Here is a 15728-nt window from a genome sequence, read left to right as displayed (position 1 = left end):
TAGCGTATTGTAGCATGGCCCAAGCTAGTGTGCTGAGTTACTGAAGCGACAAAGTCAACAGATTGAAAGATGGGGAATATTTCTGCACCTGCACGGGCAGAGGCTGTGAAAAGGGAAGAGGGTGGGAATTGGGACACCACAAACTGTGATCTAGGCAGCACGCCAATCAGAGTAATAGAGTTTAAACTTGCAGAAATATTCCAGGGCAAAACTGAATTATTATCATTAATAACTCTCTGTTGTTATATTTCTCTGAATCAGTTCAATTAATTCTGAACTCCCTTTTTTTTAAAAATTAAAACACTGTGCATTGAATTGGAATCATTACCAGTGCTTGATTACACATTGTGTAGCTTTGAGGCAAAAAGGTTCTTCTTTGTGTGTAACATGAGGTCTCATTTTCTTAGTTTCACCCTGATGGAAATTACATTGTCCTGTTCTTGCAACCCTGCCTTCCATACCCCACAGTGAAAGTGAGAACTAGCTGCATCAGCAATGCAACATAAATTATCAGATAGCAACCAGGAGAAACCTTAATCTTTTATATGCGAGTGAGAGCAATCAACAAAACAAGTGTACAAGATGGATACAAACTCCTCCATGTGACATCTTAAAGCTATTACCTCAGAAACTAGCCTTATTCCACAATCCCTCTGGCTGTTAAAGCCAATGCTCCTTAAAAGGTCACTAGTATCAGATAAAGATAAAGCCATCTCATTTAGTGTTTGTGTTTAAAAGGACAGGCAGAATTAGATTGATGGGAAACGCTGGTAACAGGAGCTGAACGGCTAGGTTTGCGATGTTAGCGAGTGCACTTTGCTAACGTGCTAAATTCGACACTTTGGGAATGAAGCTCATCTGTCTTGATGGCATCAGCAGATCTCTATCAGTAGCGGTTAAGATCTCCAAACACTTCGCTTCTACTAGCTCATGTATCTTTGCTAGCCTGGAACTATTTAAACCACAAATAGATCGATATCATGGTTCAATCTTGCAATCTTTTCTGGCTGCACAATTTTTAAACCTGTTTTGCACACATTTTGGATTCAGGCTATTTATAGGAATTGTTTACAGTAAATATAAAGAAAAATGTGTGTGGGAGGGGGACGACTAACAATAAAAATATTACACTTAAATATTAAATATTTTTATAATTATAATAAATATAATTAAATATTTGTTATTTAATTCCACTTCTGATAGGCTTTCTGGTGTGTGTGTGTGTGTGTGTGTGTGTGTGTGTGTGTGTGTGTGTGTGTGTGTGTGTGTGTGTGTGTATTTTTATCTCACCCATTCTATGTACTTTTAAGTTTTCTTTATCTAGATGTATTTCTCAACTTATGACAGAAATTATGCTATTTTTCTATGCCTACTTAAACTAGTGTGTAAAAATAGATGTAAATGTATAATAATATGTAATATAACATTTAGAATTAGATAACCTTTACAACAAACATAAAACAATTAACCACAGGCCTAGGATGAGTAATTATCTATTTAGTAATTATTTTCTCTTGAATCAGTGGTCTTTGCCTTGTAGCACTGTTTAGAGATGTGTCTTCCAGCTAACTGAAAGCTCAAAGGCTTTTAAAGAGAAAAACTTCAGAATTATAAACCGTACGTAATTTATGGACATCTCAGGTTTCCGTAAAAAGACGGGATTATAGTATCTGTGATACATATTCACATAATTCATGTCTAGAGCAGGTGTTTTGTGTCAGCAGCCTAACTATTGTAAATAATTGCAGTCGAGCAAATACATACACACACACACACACACACACACACACACACACACACACACACACACACACTAGATTGATGTACAGATGTGATTGTGGATAATGGTAAAGTTTGCATGACTTTACACTAAAAGATTTAATGCTTGAATGTACATTTGATAAGATAATAAAATATTTGTATTGTATCACTTAATACAGTTAAACTGTTAAAAATTATTTTACTACAAACACAAGATAACATAACAAAGCCATGCACTATAGTGAGGAATATTGTATTAGAAGCGTTCCAAACCAGCTTATTGAGGTTTTTATACTTTTTTTATTAACCAAATTTTATATAAATGTTAAATATAATTTTTAAAAATCATTTAAAATTTACCACAACTACTTTATTACTTGTATCAAAAGGTATTTACCATAGCTATATATTATAGATAATATAGTTGTATTCTAATTATGATACTGAAGGATAAAATTACGAGAACATATAGCGTTTTAATAAAATTTTATTGTCACGTTTGAACGAGAAAATTACCGATGCATTTAAATACTCTACACACTGCATTTACAACATGCTTGTGTCACATACTATAATATTTACATGGCTATTTACACAAGTATTAGATGGGTTGAAGAGACTACTTTTCAGGAATAAATGAGTGCTATATTCACCCAGGTGTTTACTCTCGCATACAAACACAACCAGCAAAATTATGAATAAGAATAAATATACAATATGCAGAAATTTTAGTCCATAAGTACATTTGCGACTGATTTTTGTTAATAAGTATTCTTACTGAGATGATCGATTTATGGGCAGCGAGGGCCTTTTTAAAATGGCTTCCACTGAAAATGACAAAGGCTCACTCGAAGAAACCTTTGTGCCTGTCGGCTTGATCATCGTGTCTTTTACCGCTCTGTCCGAGCTTTTAAAGCCCGCTGAGTCTTTAGGTGCACCGTCCCTGTACCTCTTAGCAGCCCCTTCCAGCAGATCTTTACAGTAGGGGCTCCTCAGATCAGTACCCTTCTCGTTCAGGGTCTGCTGGATCAGAGAGTGAAAGGAGTTGAGCTTCATAGACAGTGTGTGCTTGCTGCTGTCTTTGCTAATCTTGTTCAACAAATGCTCATGAGCTCCTGGAGGGAGTGTCCCACTGGCAAATGCTGATCCAAAAACTTTCTTCGGGGGCGAAAATGCTGAGCGCTCCCTCATATTCTGTCCTGTATGGGCATCTCCAGCTGGTAGTTCACTCGGTTCCAGGGCCACACGGGAACCCTCGAGCCTAGAAGCCGCAGAAGCTGCCGATTCCTGCTCAGGAGAGTTGCTCTCAGTTGATCGCATCATTTTTGGGTCCCAGACAGCACCAGGTTTGAGGTTCTGTACTGCAGTGGCATTGAGGAGGCACTGCTGGTAGAGGAGCGCGTCGCCCAGGTTGTTACCACCCCTCGGCCACATGACAAAGCGGGATGATATCGGGTACTGGCGGTATGTGGTAGCCACGCTCACGTTGGAGGAAATCAGCTCGACGTTGGCTGCCCCACCAGCTGCTCTGTAACCCAGTGGCAAGTCCAGACAGCTAGGTAGGAAGCTGCACAGCTCCTTGGGAGTTGCTTCAGCTGCTACAGTGGGAGCAGACGATGAGGAAAAGGCCGTCTTGTAAGAGTTGTATTCAGCAGCATGTACCATGCTGCCTGGTAGGAACAAAGAGCTGGAAGCAGATTGGTTGGACTCGAGGAGTTCCCTCTCCTTGTATTCCCGCTCCAGCATGATGCTCTCCAGCTCCTTGTCAGCAAAAGCACGTCTTTTTCTCATGCGGTCACTAAGAGGTGGTGGCAGAGCTGGATTCATACCCAGGAAAGGGTCAGACTGGACAGGGCGATAGCCTGAGAGCAAGATAGTTTGAAATTATTTACTCTGTATAATAAGAGAGATATGTACACTTAAATGAATATGTTACTGGTAACAAATAAATGAAAATAACATACAATAAAATTTACAAATAAATTCTTAATATTAATAAATAGAAATAACAATTTCTCAGTTTAATAAATGTGTTATATATTTTGAGCTGATGAACATGTACTAGTACCATAGCAATTTCCTCTAATAAAGTACTAAACTATTTAAATAATAAACATTTTGTAAAATACTACTGAACAGTGCCACTGTTTAATATATATTTCATGCATCATGAAACATTTTACTGAACAAAAGACGCTTACTGCATTAAAATGTCCCTTTAGCAACCAAGTGAATAAAAGGGAAAAGATCAGAAATCCAAGAAAAGCTGAGGAAGAAACAAAAGTGCAAGAGATAGAAAAGAGGAATCAAAGTTATGGGGGAAATGGATAGATTATAGAAAAGATTATTCCAAAGTACGAAATAACATTATGACTGTGAATTTTTTATTATTATAACATTCCGCTTACCTTCTAAGATACTTTTAGCCAGCATGGTGGAAGGGCGCATGTGCCTTTGATAGATAGTTCTTCTCTCAGCTGGAATTGGCTTCCCTGTTATTCCTTTCTTATCCTAAAATTACAAAATGGCACAGTGAGCACACAAATTACATTTTAAATCTCGTTGGGTTTTTTTTAATGTATTCTAAAACAGACTGTTCATTATAGTGATTTTGGGTAATCATTCGTTCTTTTTGTAATTATGATTTTCATCATTCTTTACTTCAGACGCATTAATATTCACATTTACACATCTACGTGTCCAAGTATTCATTTGAATAATTGTATATATATATATATATATATATATATATATATATATATATATATATATATATATATATATATATATATATATATATATATATAAAATGTCAATATGTAATATTGCAATAAACTAAAACCCTGCAAGATCTTAAGTGATATGCTAATACAGGAAGTTATAGTGTGAGGTTGAATGAACAGCTAGTGCTGATTTTAAGTTTTGCTGGACACAAACGACCGCAGCTAAATCATTGTAATATGGGGATGTAGTTGTGCATGGTAGTTTAGTGCAGGTAAACCACATGAAAAGCAGCTCTTACCTCTGTGGCTTGCTGCCTCCTGAGGGCCACCTGAGCGGCCATGACCCGCTGGCGCTCCACCACTAGCAGGCAGTTGGCGCACTGGCAGTCTCTCCACCTGCAGAAGCGTTTGTGGCCTTTGAGGCACGACACCACGCCGTGGTTCCTGCAGCGGGCACATTTCGGAGTGCGGCTCAGCTTTTTCTGATCCCCTGCTCCAGGGTTGTTTGCGTGGGTCGCCTTCTCTTCCTCCTCCTCCTCCTCCTCTCTGCAGCCCGACTCCTCTTCTCCGGCCGCCTCCGTCTCCAGACTCTCCACGTCGATCTCAAATTCAGGACTGGAGAGCTCCGTCATGGTGAAAGAGTCCAGTGCGGACGCGTCCTCGGTCAGTCAGGTGTTTTTTTTTATTTTGATTTAATTTTTAATTGATTATTTCCTAAAACAAAAAAAAGGCAACAACTGAGTTAATTTCATTCACTTCATTTCCAGATAAATTGCTCGTCGCTACAAATTCACTAGCCTACATCCGCCTAAGAATAATAATACAAATAATAAAAAATAAATTAATACTAAATTAATTCAGCTCGCGGCTTTCATTCGTGCCTTAAAAATGTGCGCGATTTAGACTAAGCATGCCCAAAAGACTTCATCAAAACTACTCACCAAGTCCAAAGCGCGCAACAGTGGCGATCAAGAAGAAATACCCCAGTCCACCAAAGCTCAGTTCTCTTAGATCCTATTGTTTTGTTTTGTTTTGTTTAGGTTTTTAAGTGGCTGTGGTGGCTTTACACGTTTTCGTCGCTCCACAGAAACATCTGGGGAGTGAGTCACTGCGCGATATTTACTGCCTCTGCTGTCACACAGTGTGTCAAGAGCCACGCCTCCTCCTCGTCTAAGAGCCGCCGCGCGCATGTTCTGATTGGCTCTCTGTCGAAAGCGCGGTCCTATTGGCTGCCTCCGGCTTTCTCCCTCAATCCGCGTTTTATTGGGATGAAGTTACAAATACAACAATTCCAGGAAATTATTATCGGCTTGTAGCGACACAAGACATGTGCTGGAGACCAATGTACAAAAGAATTCCAAATGCAGTACATGTTAAGCTCATATACACTGGATTGTTGCAGTCTCTTCTAAAACGTTATTTTGACAGGATCCATCAGTGACATGTTGACTCGTGTATGGAGCACGCGTGTTCATTGAGGTCGCAGTGTGGAAGGAAATTGGCCTAACGTCTATTTTGTCACGCAAATTAATCTCAGATTTGGGCCAAATTTGCAAGCTGTAGCCTATATTAAAAAGGTGTTAGAATGGGTTCGTTATAGCCAATGTAACCACCATTGAAATTATTCAAATGACTATTCGAGAATGCAAAAATTTGGTGATTGATTTTCATCGACATTCAAACACTCCTCATAGTCCAGCTCGTGTTTTCTTTTATGTTGTTTAATAGTTAAAATATTCCACAAGTTATCATTTGCGTAGAAGATAGGCAATACATAGCTGCTGCTATTATTGGTGCCAAATGCCTGGCCTACGTCTGAGTTATTAGCTTAAGAGGGTTGAATATTTTACAAGGAAATTTGCATGGACGAAATCAGAAATGCCATCGGTGAAATGCACTTCAGCGGTCAGTAATTTCACAACACATTGCACAATGTATTCTCTTTTGTATTCCCTGTTATTTAATGCCCCTATTAATCACACCGCTGTTGACACTTCCCACCATTTCGATGATGAATTTAAAAAGAGACTGACTAGTCGGTGAAACAAATGAGATGAGTAAAAGCATCAGGCCGGGTTTCTGGGAAACTACACACATCACTTCGGGCTTTGTCCCAATGTGTGAAGTGTCTCATAACAAAGTAAAATAACATTACATCTAATAACTGGCACCCATGTGATCATCGGGGAAAGCTCCGTGCTTATGTAACACTATGCATTGCTGCCATAAATACATAGCTAATAAATTAAATGAATAAACAAACAGACAGACAGACAGACAGAGAGATAGATAGATAGATAGATAAATAGATAGATAGATAGATAGATAGATAGACAGATAGATAGAGCATACAAAGCCTACATACATACATGCATATAGTGCTTTGCCTCATTTTAGAACACCGCAGTAATATAACAGCAGTAATGTTTTATCGAGGAAAAAAAGTCTCAGTCCACAGTTTAAAATTGGGAAATCTTAACTTAAATGCATACAAATAAATATAAAGACCCTGCGGTGTGATTTGTAAAACCTGTCGGCATGATTAAATATGAGTGAGATGTGAACTAGATTAGTCTATCATCCGTTAAAGTGGATTTCAGGGAGCAAAGCGCTCCTGAAATAATCCAGATAACGACCAGTTTAAATGTATATACTGCGCATGCGTACGCACGGACGCCCTAGACGCAAATAAAGCGCATTCCCTTACACAATATGTTTCTTGTTACCAAGCGTAGTGTTAAATAATTTCAGTGGCTATAGGCTAGTTCAACGAATTAGTGAGAACTATGTGCACACTAAATACACAATGTATGTATGTATATGTATATCTATCTATAGATAGATAGATAGATAGATAGATAGATACATACATACATACATACATACATACATACATACATGCATAGTTTATATGTACAAGCCCAGATGTGTTAACACGAGTTCATCACGAGTGGGAGAGATGATTCTGCGTGTGTTTACAAACAACTTGCAATCATGTAAGCAAAAGGATGTTTTGTGAATATTTTTTTCTAAAAAAGTGTCCATTTCCCCTATGTATGGAGACTTTTGGGACACTTTGTATATCAAAATAGCACGCGGAGTGTTTCTATTTATTAAATCCAGCACAACAGTATGCCGATGCAGTTCTTACACATATTTGGTGCTGTAGTGTGTTTCAGGGGTGCAGGTGCAGCTCTGTCGCTCCCTCCTTCATCTGAAAGCACAGCCAGTCAAAAGACAATTCACTGCAACATAAATTTATCTCCACATAAAGAAGAATGCTTTGATCGTCTTGAGCTTGTCCTATCTCTAACACTGATTTTGGTGCCAAATTGAAAGGTACTTAATCATTAGCCAAAAATGTGAGTATAAAACATTAGTCAGGTCCGACCAGGGCGATTTTAAAATGCAAAGTGTAATAACAATTTCTATTTTTGTTCTATTTTCTTTTCCATTTTGGTTTAGTTGAGTCTGGACATAAGGCTAATGTAATTTTTTTAAATAAAAAAAAAATATTCATACGAAATGTGAGTGCAAAAAAATGGCGAAAGAAAATAAACCCTTCCCATAATCCCATTGGCATCAGATTTGCAGACAACGCTTGCATACTACCATACTAAACAGCATGTAAAAAAAAGTATACTATCAGACTACTATATAGCCGACTATTATATTATATACACAATATAATGTGCTTTTCTGTGTGTGTTAGCTTTGGATGGAGCCATTAGGAGTCACACACTGCGCGCAACCCGATCGGAGTGTAATGGGAAAGTGATGTGTTTTCACTGATGGTCTGTTAGCTCCATAAGCACCTTAAGCAACTCCTGATGGATTGGGAGCACGTGCTTTGTGTTGAATTCTCTCCCACACATAATTCACGTGTCTAGATATGATGTATGCGAGCTCACCTAAATGTGTTGACTTAGAGGCGCGTATTCAAATGGCTGCACGAAAAGCTTTCTGTCGGTTAAGTCAACACGCATGTTTAATGTAGTGCAACACCTGCACACTCACACACTCGCATTTAGCCACACAGCAGAATTAAATCCAACACTGTTTATATAAGTCCAACTGGAAACAAATGACGCATGGGACTATCAATTTTCCTATAATAAAAAAAGAGTCAGCCACAATAGTAATAATACGTATTAATAAGTTCTATCTCAGGGAAAAAATACTATAGACCATACCTTTATAAGGCGGTACATTACAATTAGTTTTTAGAGCATTACTTTCCAGTTAGAAGTTGTACTTTCGAGTTGATATGGGTACCACTCCAGTGAAAAGGAATGTACAGTTTATTATTATTATTATTATTATTATTATTATTATTACTACTACTATTACTACTACTACTACTACTACTAGAAGAAGAAGTAGTAGTAGTAGTAATAACAATAATAAACTTGGTAAGTAGTAATTATTCTGTTTAGCAATTATTTTACGGTTCTGTATTAGTTTCAACAATTTACATAATTTACAATGTTTATTATTTTAAATTATACTTTTCTATTTCAGCTACCAGAGCTTTATTTAAGTATTAATAGCTCTTCTTGTGTAAGTAATGTGCTAATAAATGCATTAAATGAATAATCATTTCGTTGCCCATTAACTACACAAAAAGTTCTATTAATAAATAAATAAATTATGTATGATTGTTTTTTCAATTATTAATAGGATTTTCAATATAAAGACCATACTAATGCTAATCTACTGTCCCTATGATTCACTGTTATATAAATCGTATCAGTTTAATCTGTTCACACTGAATTTATGCTTCATTAAACAAATAAACTCATGGGAACGTGTCCAGGGATCAGGGGAAATAAAAAGTGGTCAGATACTCGTACAGTGCATTTATACCAATGACCACTAGATGGCGATAACGGATCACTGTGCATCTCCAGACGTTATACAGTACTATATGTGGCCGCTGGTTTCATTTAGCACGGCTTTTGGGAAATGACGTTCTCCAATCTAGTGGAATACAAATCAGTTACCAATCATCATCCCGGTCACCTCTATCATATATGGCCAATGTATTTAATTGTACATTGTAGCAAAATTACACAAATCTATAGTTTTGAGGGAAACGTTCAAATAACAGCGTATCAGCCTAAGTTTCTTCTCGACATATTTCTTTAGAATTATTACAGACCATTTTTAACAGCTAGCCCCATTAACTGCAACACTCTTTACTTTGGTACTTTTATTTTTAGTTAATTGTTTAATATAAACTGTTAAACATTTATTGTGCATTTGTAGTGTAGCACCTTCAATGAATTAAGCTTTGTATTTGAATTATCTAAAGTTCACCGCTAGATGGCGCTATTTGCTCAGTTTTAGCTGTCGGAAATTAAAAATCAAATTTTGAACAATTTTTCTCCTGTTCAGCGATGTTTAGGCTGTTTGAATATAAGCACGTATAAATGTAGATATATTATTTCCATTTAATATTAATCGAGTTCCCTAGAAAATCAAAGCAATACGACCATTTGTTATCGGTGATACACTGAACATCTGTAGGATCACATCCTTCTACAGCTTTACAGCACAAGAATTATTTCACAATGCTCAAAAAGATTGTGAAAAACAAAAACAACTTTTTTCTTACCTGGAACAAAAGGCAGAACCCCAACATGGTTCATCCAGAAGCTTTAACGTCACTGTGCTCAATAACAAGCATGCAGTGCATTCCTATGGTGCAGTTATTAAGCAATATGGCTTTTAATAATGTTACATTGTAACTAGAGGACAAGGCTTGGCAATACAGTCTAAATAATACTCACACACACCCAAAATATGCTCACACTCTGCGTTTATTATTTTAGATATATTATTTTGTACAGTCCAGAGTTCATGTCATTGCCAATTAATGTCATATCAATGCTTAAATACATTTCTTGGTTTATGTGTTTGACGAATTGAAAAGGTGTTCTTTATGTTCCCAATATAAAAAAAAAATTAAACCAATTCTTATTTTAGACTGTGTTATATTTGACACCTAACAAGTATTTCCAGGAATACAGAAATCTACTGAAATGATTCCATTATTGTAAGTATAATATTAAATAACATCCAATACCCAATTAATGTGAATTTCCTATGAACATACACATCCTGTTTACATTTAGTTCATGTGAATAAATGACAATACAAATTCAGACTGGGTATATGGCATATCCATTTACATGCTTATATTGTTTGCCTATTTCTACACTGCATTACTATTCACAGTACATATCATGCAAGGAGGAATTTGTGGTTATTATTCACAAACTAATGTTCAGTCATTTAATCATTCAGGATTTTTTGGTAGGTGTTGCTTACAAATTGTCCACATGTTTCATTGTGAGAGCAACACAATATCTCAAATAATGTACAGTATATGTTTCATAAAGCTCCTACACAGGCACAGTCCGCCATGTCTCTTTTGTCATTCTCAGTCCATTCATAACACGTTTTTGGTATGTTTTCCACATTTGTAGGTTAAGAAGATGTATTGAGGATCCTCGAGTCTGAGGAGTCAGATCTTTCATCGTACTCCTCGTCGGTGGCGGCGTATACAGTGTGTTTGGCCGCATCCTCCTGAATGCTTATGCGTTGCTCCTCTTGAGCTGGCCTGGAGGGAAGGAGAGGTGATCCACGGAATGACGGGCCTGAGAAGGGTGAGACATACTGCGAGCGGAATTGGTACTGCTGCTGCAAGCTCATGGTATTCCACAAAGTCATGTCATTAGACATAAAAGGCCCGGCTTGACCACGGCTCAGAGAGTTGCGCAGCATCAACGGGTAACGGTGTGCTTGAGAAAAGCTAGGCTGCAGCGGGACACCCAAGGGAGTCGGCATCACCCCACCAGGCGATTCTGGAGTAAAGCGAAGTGAATCTGGCACACGAAAGGCTGAACCCACTGACCACTTGGAGGAAGAGACTGGGTAAGAGCTTAGAGGCTCAAAAAGGTGGCTGTTAGAGGGCAGGATTAAAGCCTCTGAGTTTTCAGATGAGGGCTTATCCATTTTTGTAGTAGAGCGGCTGGAGAGAAGTATCTCAATGGCACCCACCAGGTCACCTCCGCAACCCCTCAGGATCAGCTCCAACACAGCTGGCTTGTGGGAAGGGAAGATCTTCTTCAGTACCTCCAAAGGAGGACGGTTGGCTCGCAGGTTAAAGGGCAGGGACACAGAGCCTGTAAGCCCTTCAATTAGCAGGTTCTGCTCAGTGGGAGACTTGGGGCTGTCAGGCTTTGGTTCTGCATCAGTGCAGGGTTTGGGTGAGCTGTAACTAGGCTCCTCAGGATTAGAAGGTGGATCTGGGGTGTCAGGAGTGAAGCAGGAGTTGGGTTTGGGCTCCTCGGGTGAGCTGGCAGCTTCTTGCTCTCGGTCACTGGTGCTGCCGCTGTTCTCTCCTCCAGATTGTTCACCCGAGAGGTCCTCATTCAGGTCTAAAAACAGACAGAGAAGCATGGTGTATCTATATGCATAATGAAGAGATAAAATGTACTTACACTAGATGACAATAAAGTGATACTAACAGTAGCCTACATTTTGAGAGTTTAGAATGACAAGAAGTTGTAAAAGTTGTAAATGGAGCTTAAACTTGCATTAAATTTAGAGTTGATTTATTTAAACAATAGATATAATTTCATGCTGGGCTAAGAAAATTTCAATGTCCTCTTGATGATGTAAAAACACTGAACATGGTCCAGTATTTACAAAAACAATTGGGCTTGAAAAAGCTTAAGTAAAGTATTTTTTAACTAAAGCCTGTATCATAATTAGCATATGGCTGAGCTGAACTCTGGTCTGTGTTTCTTAATTGAGACTTGACTAAAAAGTAATAGAACTCTCATTGTATATAACAGCACATAACGAGTGGGTAAATACAGAGATGTAGATTTAGCACACACTGAGCACTGGCAGGTTAAGACTGCTGTCCCTGCACAGTCAGAGCAACATTCAGTGACGGGTTAAACTGTCAGCACTTGGCTGATTTATTCTCCCTCACTTTATTTTAGCCTCTAGCTGTTCACAGAAAAAAAAAGTGCTGACTGGCTGCCACGTGGAGATTAGTCGTCGATTCTCCTTCTCCTCTTTTAGCAAATCTGCCCGTTATTTGGTAACATTTCACCCGAGTTTTGACCTCTCCCGAAAATTATTGCTATTGCTTTCGATTCTACCTGTCCCGCCTTGATTACAGTAATCTTCAGAGCGAACAAAGATCATCTGCTCTGAGAGAAGCCTGATGGAAAGTCGATGTCTATTTTCCTCAGCCACTTTTCTTCCTCTGCTCTCCATCCCCCCCCCCCCCCCCCCCCCGAAAGTCAGCCACTGAAACACGATATAATTTATACTGCAACACAGTTTAATGGAAATTTAATTGCATTATGCCAGATCACTCTCACTTCTGAACTTTATTACTGAGAGGAAAAAGGAAGTAAAGAATTACTACCAAATAACAGAGACATTAGCATTTTCTTCCCAAATACTATAATAATCAGTTGGGTTACAACAGAACTGCAAGAAAAAAACACTTTTTAAATGCAAAAAAACCCCCACCTAATTTAACGGTTTATCTCGTACATGTAGTGGCGGACTTGATGGTGCTCATACACTAAACATTATCTGCTATATTTAGCTCATAATAATAATAATAATAATAATAATAATAATAATAATAATAATAATTATTATTATTATTATTATTATTATTGGAATAATAATGATAATAATAATAAACGATCAGATATACATTATTATTATTATTATTATTATTATTATTATTATTATTGTTGTTATTTTGTTGCTTAATATAATATATGTTATATACTTATTTTTACATTGTTACAATTTACCTGCAATTATAATACTGTTCTTGAAAATGTATTAACGACTAGTGTATTTTGTTAAACGTTTATTTCTGCAACGAAAAGATCATAAAACTGAATTTAAAAACTGTTATAATATTGCAGCTTATTCAGTATATCTGTAACGGGGGAAATTCCAACACCAGCAGTTATAGTCATTACAATCATTCTGCATTTAAGTGCATGCTTTCTAGTTGTTTATGTAAAGTTTAAAAAAATAAATAACTGTCAAATGTCAAACATTTTTTTTGTAATAAACGATATCGTTTATCAAAAATAAATCTCTTCTAATGTCAAGTCCATTCAGTTAAGCATGCTGACAGTGAAGTATAATTGCAGCATGTATGTTTTACCTGTTGGTGACTGTGTTGTGATGATGGGCTCGGCGCTCCAGCGTAACTCTCCAGTGCCCATGGTTCTGTGCGGCGGCGGTGGCGGCGGCGGCTCGGCGATTAAACTCTCCAGACTTTCGTTGGCCTGCTGCCGCCGGAGCGCGACCTGCGCCGCCATGACGCGCTGACGCTCAATGATCAGGATGCACTTGTCGCACGTGCAGTCCTTGAAACGGCAGTATCGTTTGTGTCCTTTGAGCCAGGACAGCACGCCGTGGTTGCGGCACCGTGCGCACTTAGGTGTCCTCTGGAGCGGCGCGCGCGTCTGCGCCACCGGACCGCCCACGTACAGGTACGGCGAGCCGTAGCCGTTCATGTCGCGCAACTCGATACGGACGCTCGGTTCCACAAGAGCATCAGATAAAACGGCGAGAGGCGAGAGTGGATGTCAGTTGTCAGGAGATGCCAAGCTTAGGACCCCCTCCTTTTCACCTCTTGCTACACTCGTGATAAAGAGGCGTTGACTCAAAGACGTGGATCCACCTTTTCGGCCTGCGATAAAGGCGCGCGTAAAAGCGACCAGACACGCGCTGACAAAAGGGAGCAACTTCACGCGCGCCTTTGCATCACACGTCATATAGTGAGTGTTCAAATCCGTAGAGGGAGGTCTCATCAAACACCTTTCATAAACTGACAAAAGGTTTAGGTTTATATGATATATGTCGGTTTATAAATGCATTTTAACAAAACGTGATTTTCCCCTTAAGTAAAATACCACAGTCACTCCGTAGATTCAGTTCTTTGCGTCTTTTTGTGTGTAAAATAATATGGAGGGGGGAAAAAACCCTTTAACGGCACCGTGTAGTCCTACCGATTACGCACCCAATCTGCAGGCCAGTTCATAATGTGTGTGAATGTTTAGGGTTAGGAAACCGGCAACCTGATCCTAAGCAATTAGTTCAACATGCTCCAAGGTGTTAACAGTGCAGTAATTTCAGAAATCATCTGGGAATGTCCAAAAAGCCTGCAGTGCTGAGAGCTTTGCATGAAGCCGCTCGGTAGGGCTACTTTGTTTAACCACATGCTGTGCATCCGAATTAAACACAGAAGAAATAATACGCTGGTTTGCATTTCAATGCGTGCTTAACTTATTCCCATGAGGAATTTTACCCGTGTCGACAATGAGCGCTATTCCGGTTAATTGAGCGACTGCAATCTGGATATGGGGTTTTCAGTGAGGAACAGATATTAAGAATAATATGGACTTGCATGGGAAATATATAACTTGGGCGGCACAGAGGTGACAGTCAGAGTAATTCTGCTATTTTGTAATAAACTGAATGCTTCACCTGAGTAGTGTGCTTTAGAGATTTCCTCACGTTGGTGCTTTATGTGTTGGAGAGACGTGGTTTCTTCTTATTATTCTCATACATTACGAAAGCTACCACACCTTAAACCACGGCAATGTGTAAGATGTTGAGATGTGTCATACAGCGTAAAGAGTCCATTGAAACCGAACACCGTACAGCCCGAGTCCCGTTTCTGTCCCTAAAAGGGTTTAGTCAAGCACATAATGGGATCGCAGCAGAACAACTTTGAGAACAGGGGCCGCTCTCAAACTTCCCCACATGAACTCCGTTTCCAGGGCTATTAAGCTTTTAATTGGAAAACAGCGGAGGAAAATTCAAGGTGACGATAATACGCCGTGTGAATGTGAAGGGGAGGATGGGGCCGAGCACATCGAGCAGCGATGTGTGATCAAATTATTTATGTATAGACCTATTGCGCATAAAACGCACTGTGTTTGTTGTCCACAAAATGATGCGCACGAGAATAGTGACGACTAGTAGACTACGACAGGCCAAAGTCAGATACATTACTGATGATGCATGGAAAACCGTGTATAATAATATAATATTGAACCTGATCTTTTAGTGCACGAGACTATAAAATCGCATAATAAATAAAACATAATATAATATTTTAATTACACATATTCAAACGAATAGGACCGTATTATATAGTACACAAGAAAAACTGTGGAC

General features: G+C 38.6%; 2 protein-coding genes across 3 annotated transcripts; both read right to left on the bottom strand.

Annotated features, from left to right (window-relative positions):
* Positions 1–2230: 2230 nt before the first annotated feature.
* Positions 2231–7691, bottom strand: dmrt2a (doublesex and mab-3 related transcription factor 2a). 2 transcript variants are annotated; one of them, XM_053674620.1, is made up of 4 exons: positions 7636–7691; positions 4784–5198; positions 4170–4272; positions 2231–3623 (listed from the first exon to the last, which is right to left on the bottom strand). In XM_053674620.1, the coding sequence occupies exons 2-4, from the start codon at positions 5114–5116 to the stop codon at positions 2536–2538; spliced, it is 1524 nt and encodes a 507-aa protein (XP_053530595.1). In that variant the 5' UTR covers positions 5117–5198; positions 7636–7691; the 3' UTR covers positions 2231–2535. The 2 variants fall into 2 exon arrangements, with proteins under 2 accessions (XP_053530595.1, XP_017308058.1); XM_017452569.3 differs by lacking the exon at positions 7636–7691 and adding an exon at positions 5426–5648.
* Positions 7692–10288: 2597 nt separating this feature from the next.
* dmrt3a (doublesex and mab-3 related transcription factor 3a) lies at positions 10289–15313 on the bottom strand. Its single transcript, XM_017452551.3, has 2 exons — positions 13705–15313; positions 10289–11929 (listed from the first exon to the last, which is right to left on the bottom strand). Exons 1-2 carry the CDS (start codon positions 14057–14059, stop codon positions 10977–10979), a joined length of 1308 nt encoding a protein of 435 aa, XP_017308040.1. The 5' UTR covers positions 14060–15313; the 3' UTR covers positions 10289–10976.
* Positions 15314–15728: the final 415 nt, after the last annotated feature.

Source organism: Ictalurus punctatus, chromosome 22 (genome assembly GCF_001660625.3).
Source record: "Ictalurus punctatus breed USDA103 chromosome 22, Coco_2.0, whole genome shotgun sequence".
Classification (NCBI taxonomy): Eukaryota; Metazoa; Chordata; class Actinopteri; order Siluriformes; family Ictaluridae; genus Ictalurus; species Ictalurus punctatus.
Note: the sequence above shows the minus strand (reverse complement) of the source record. Positions and strands in the feature narration are given on the sequence as shown.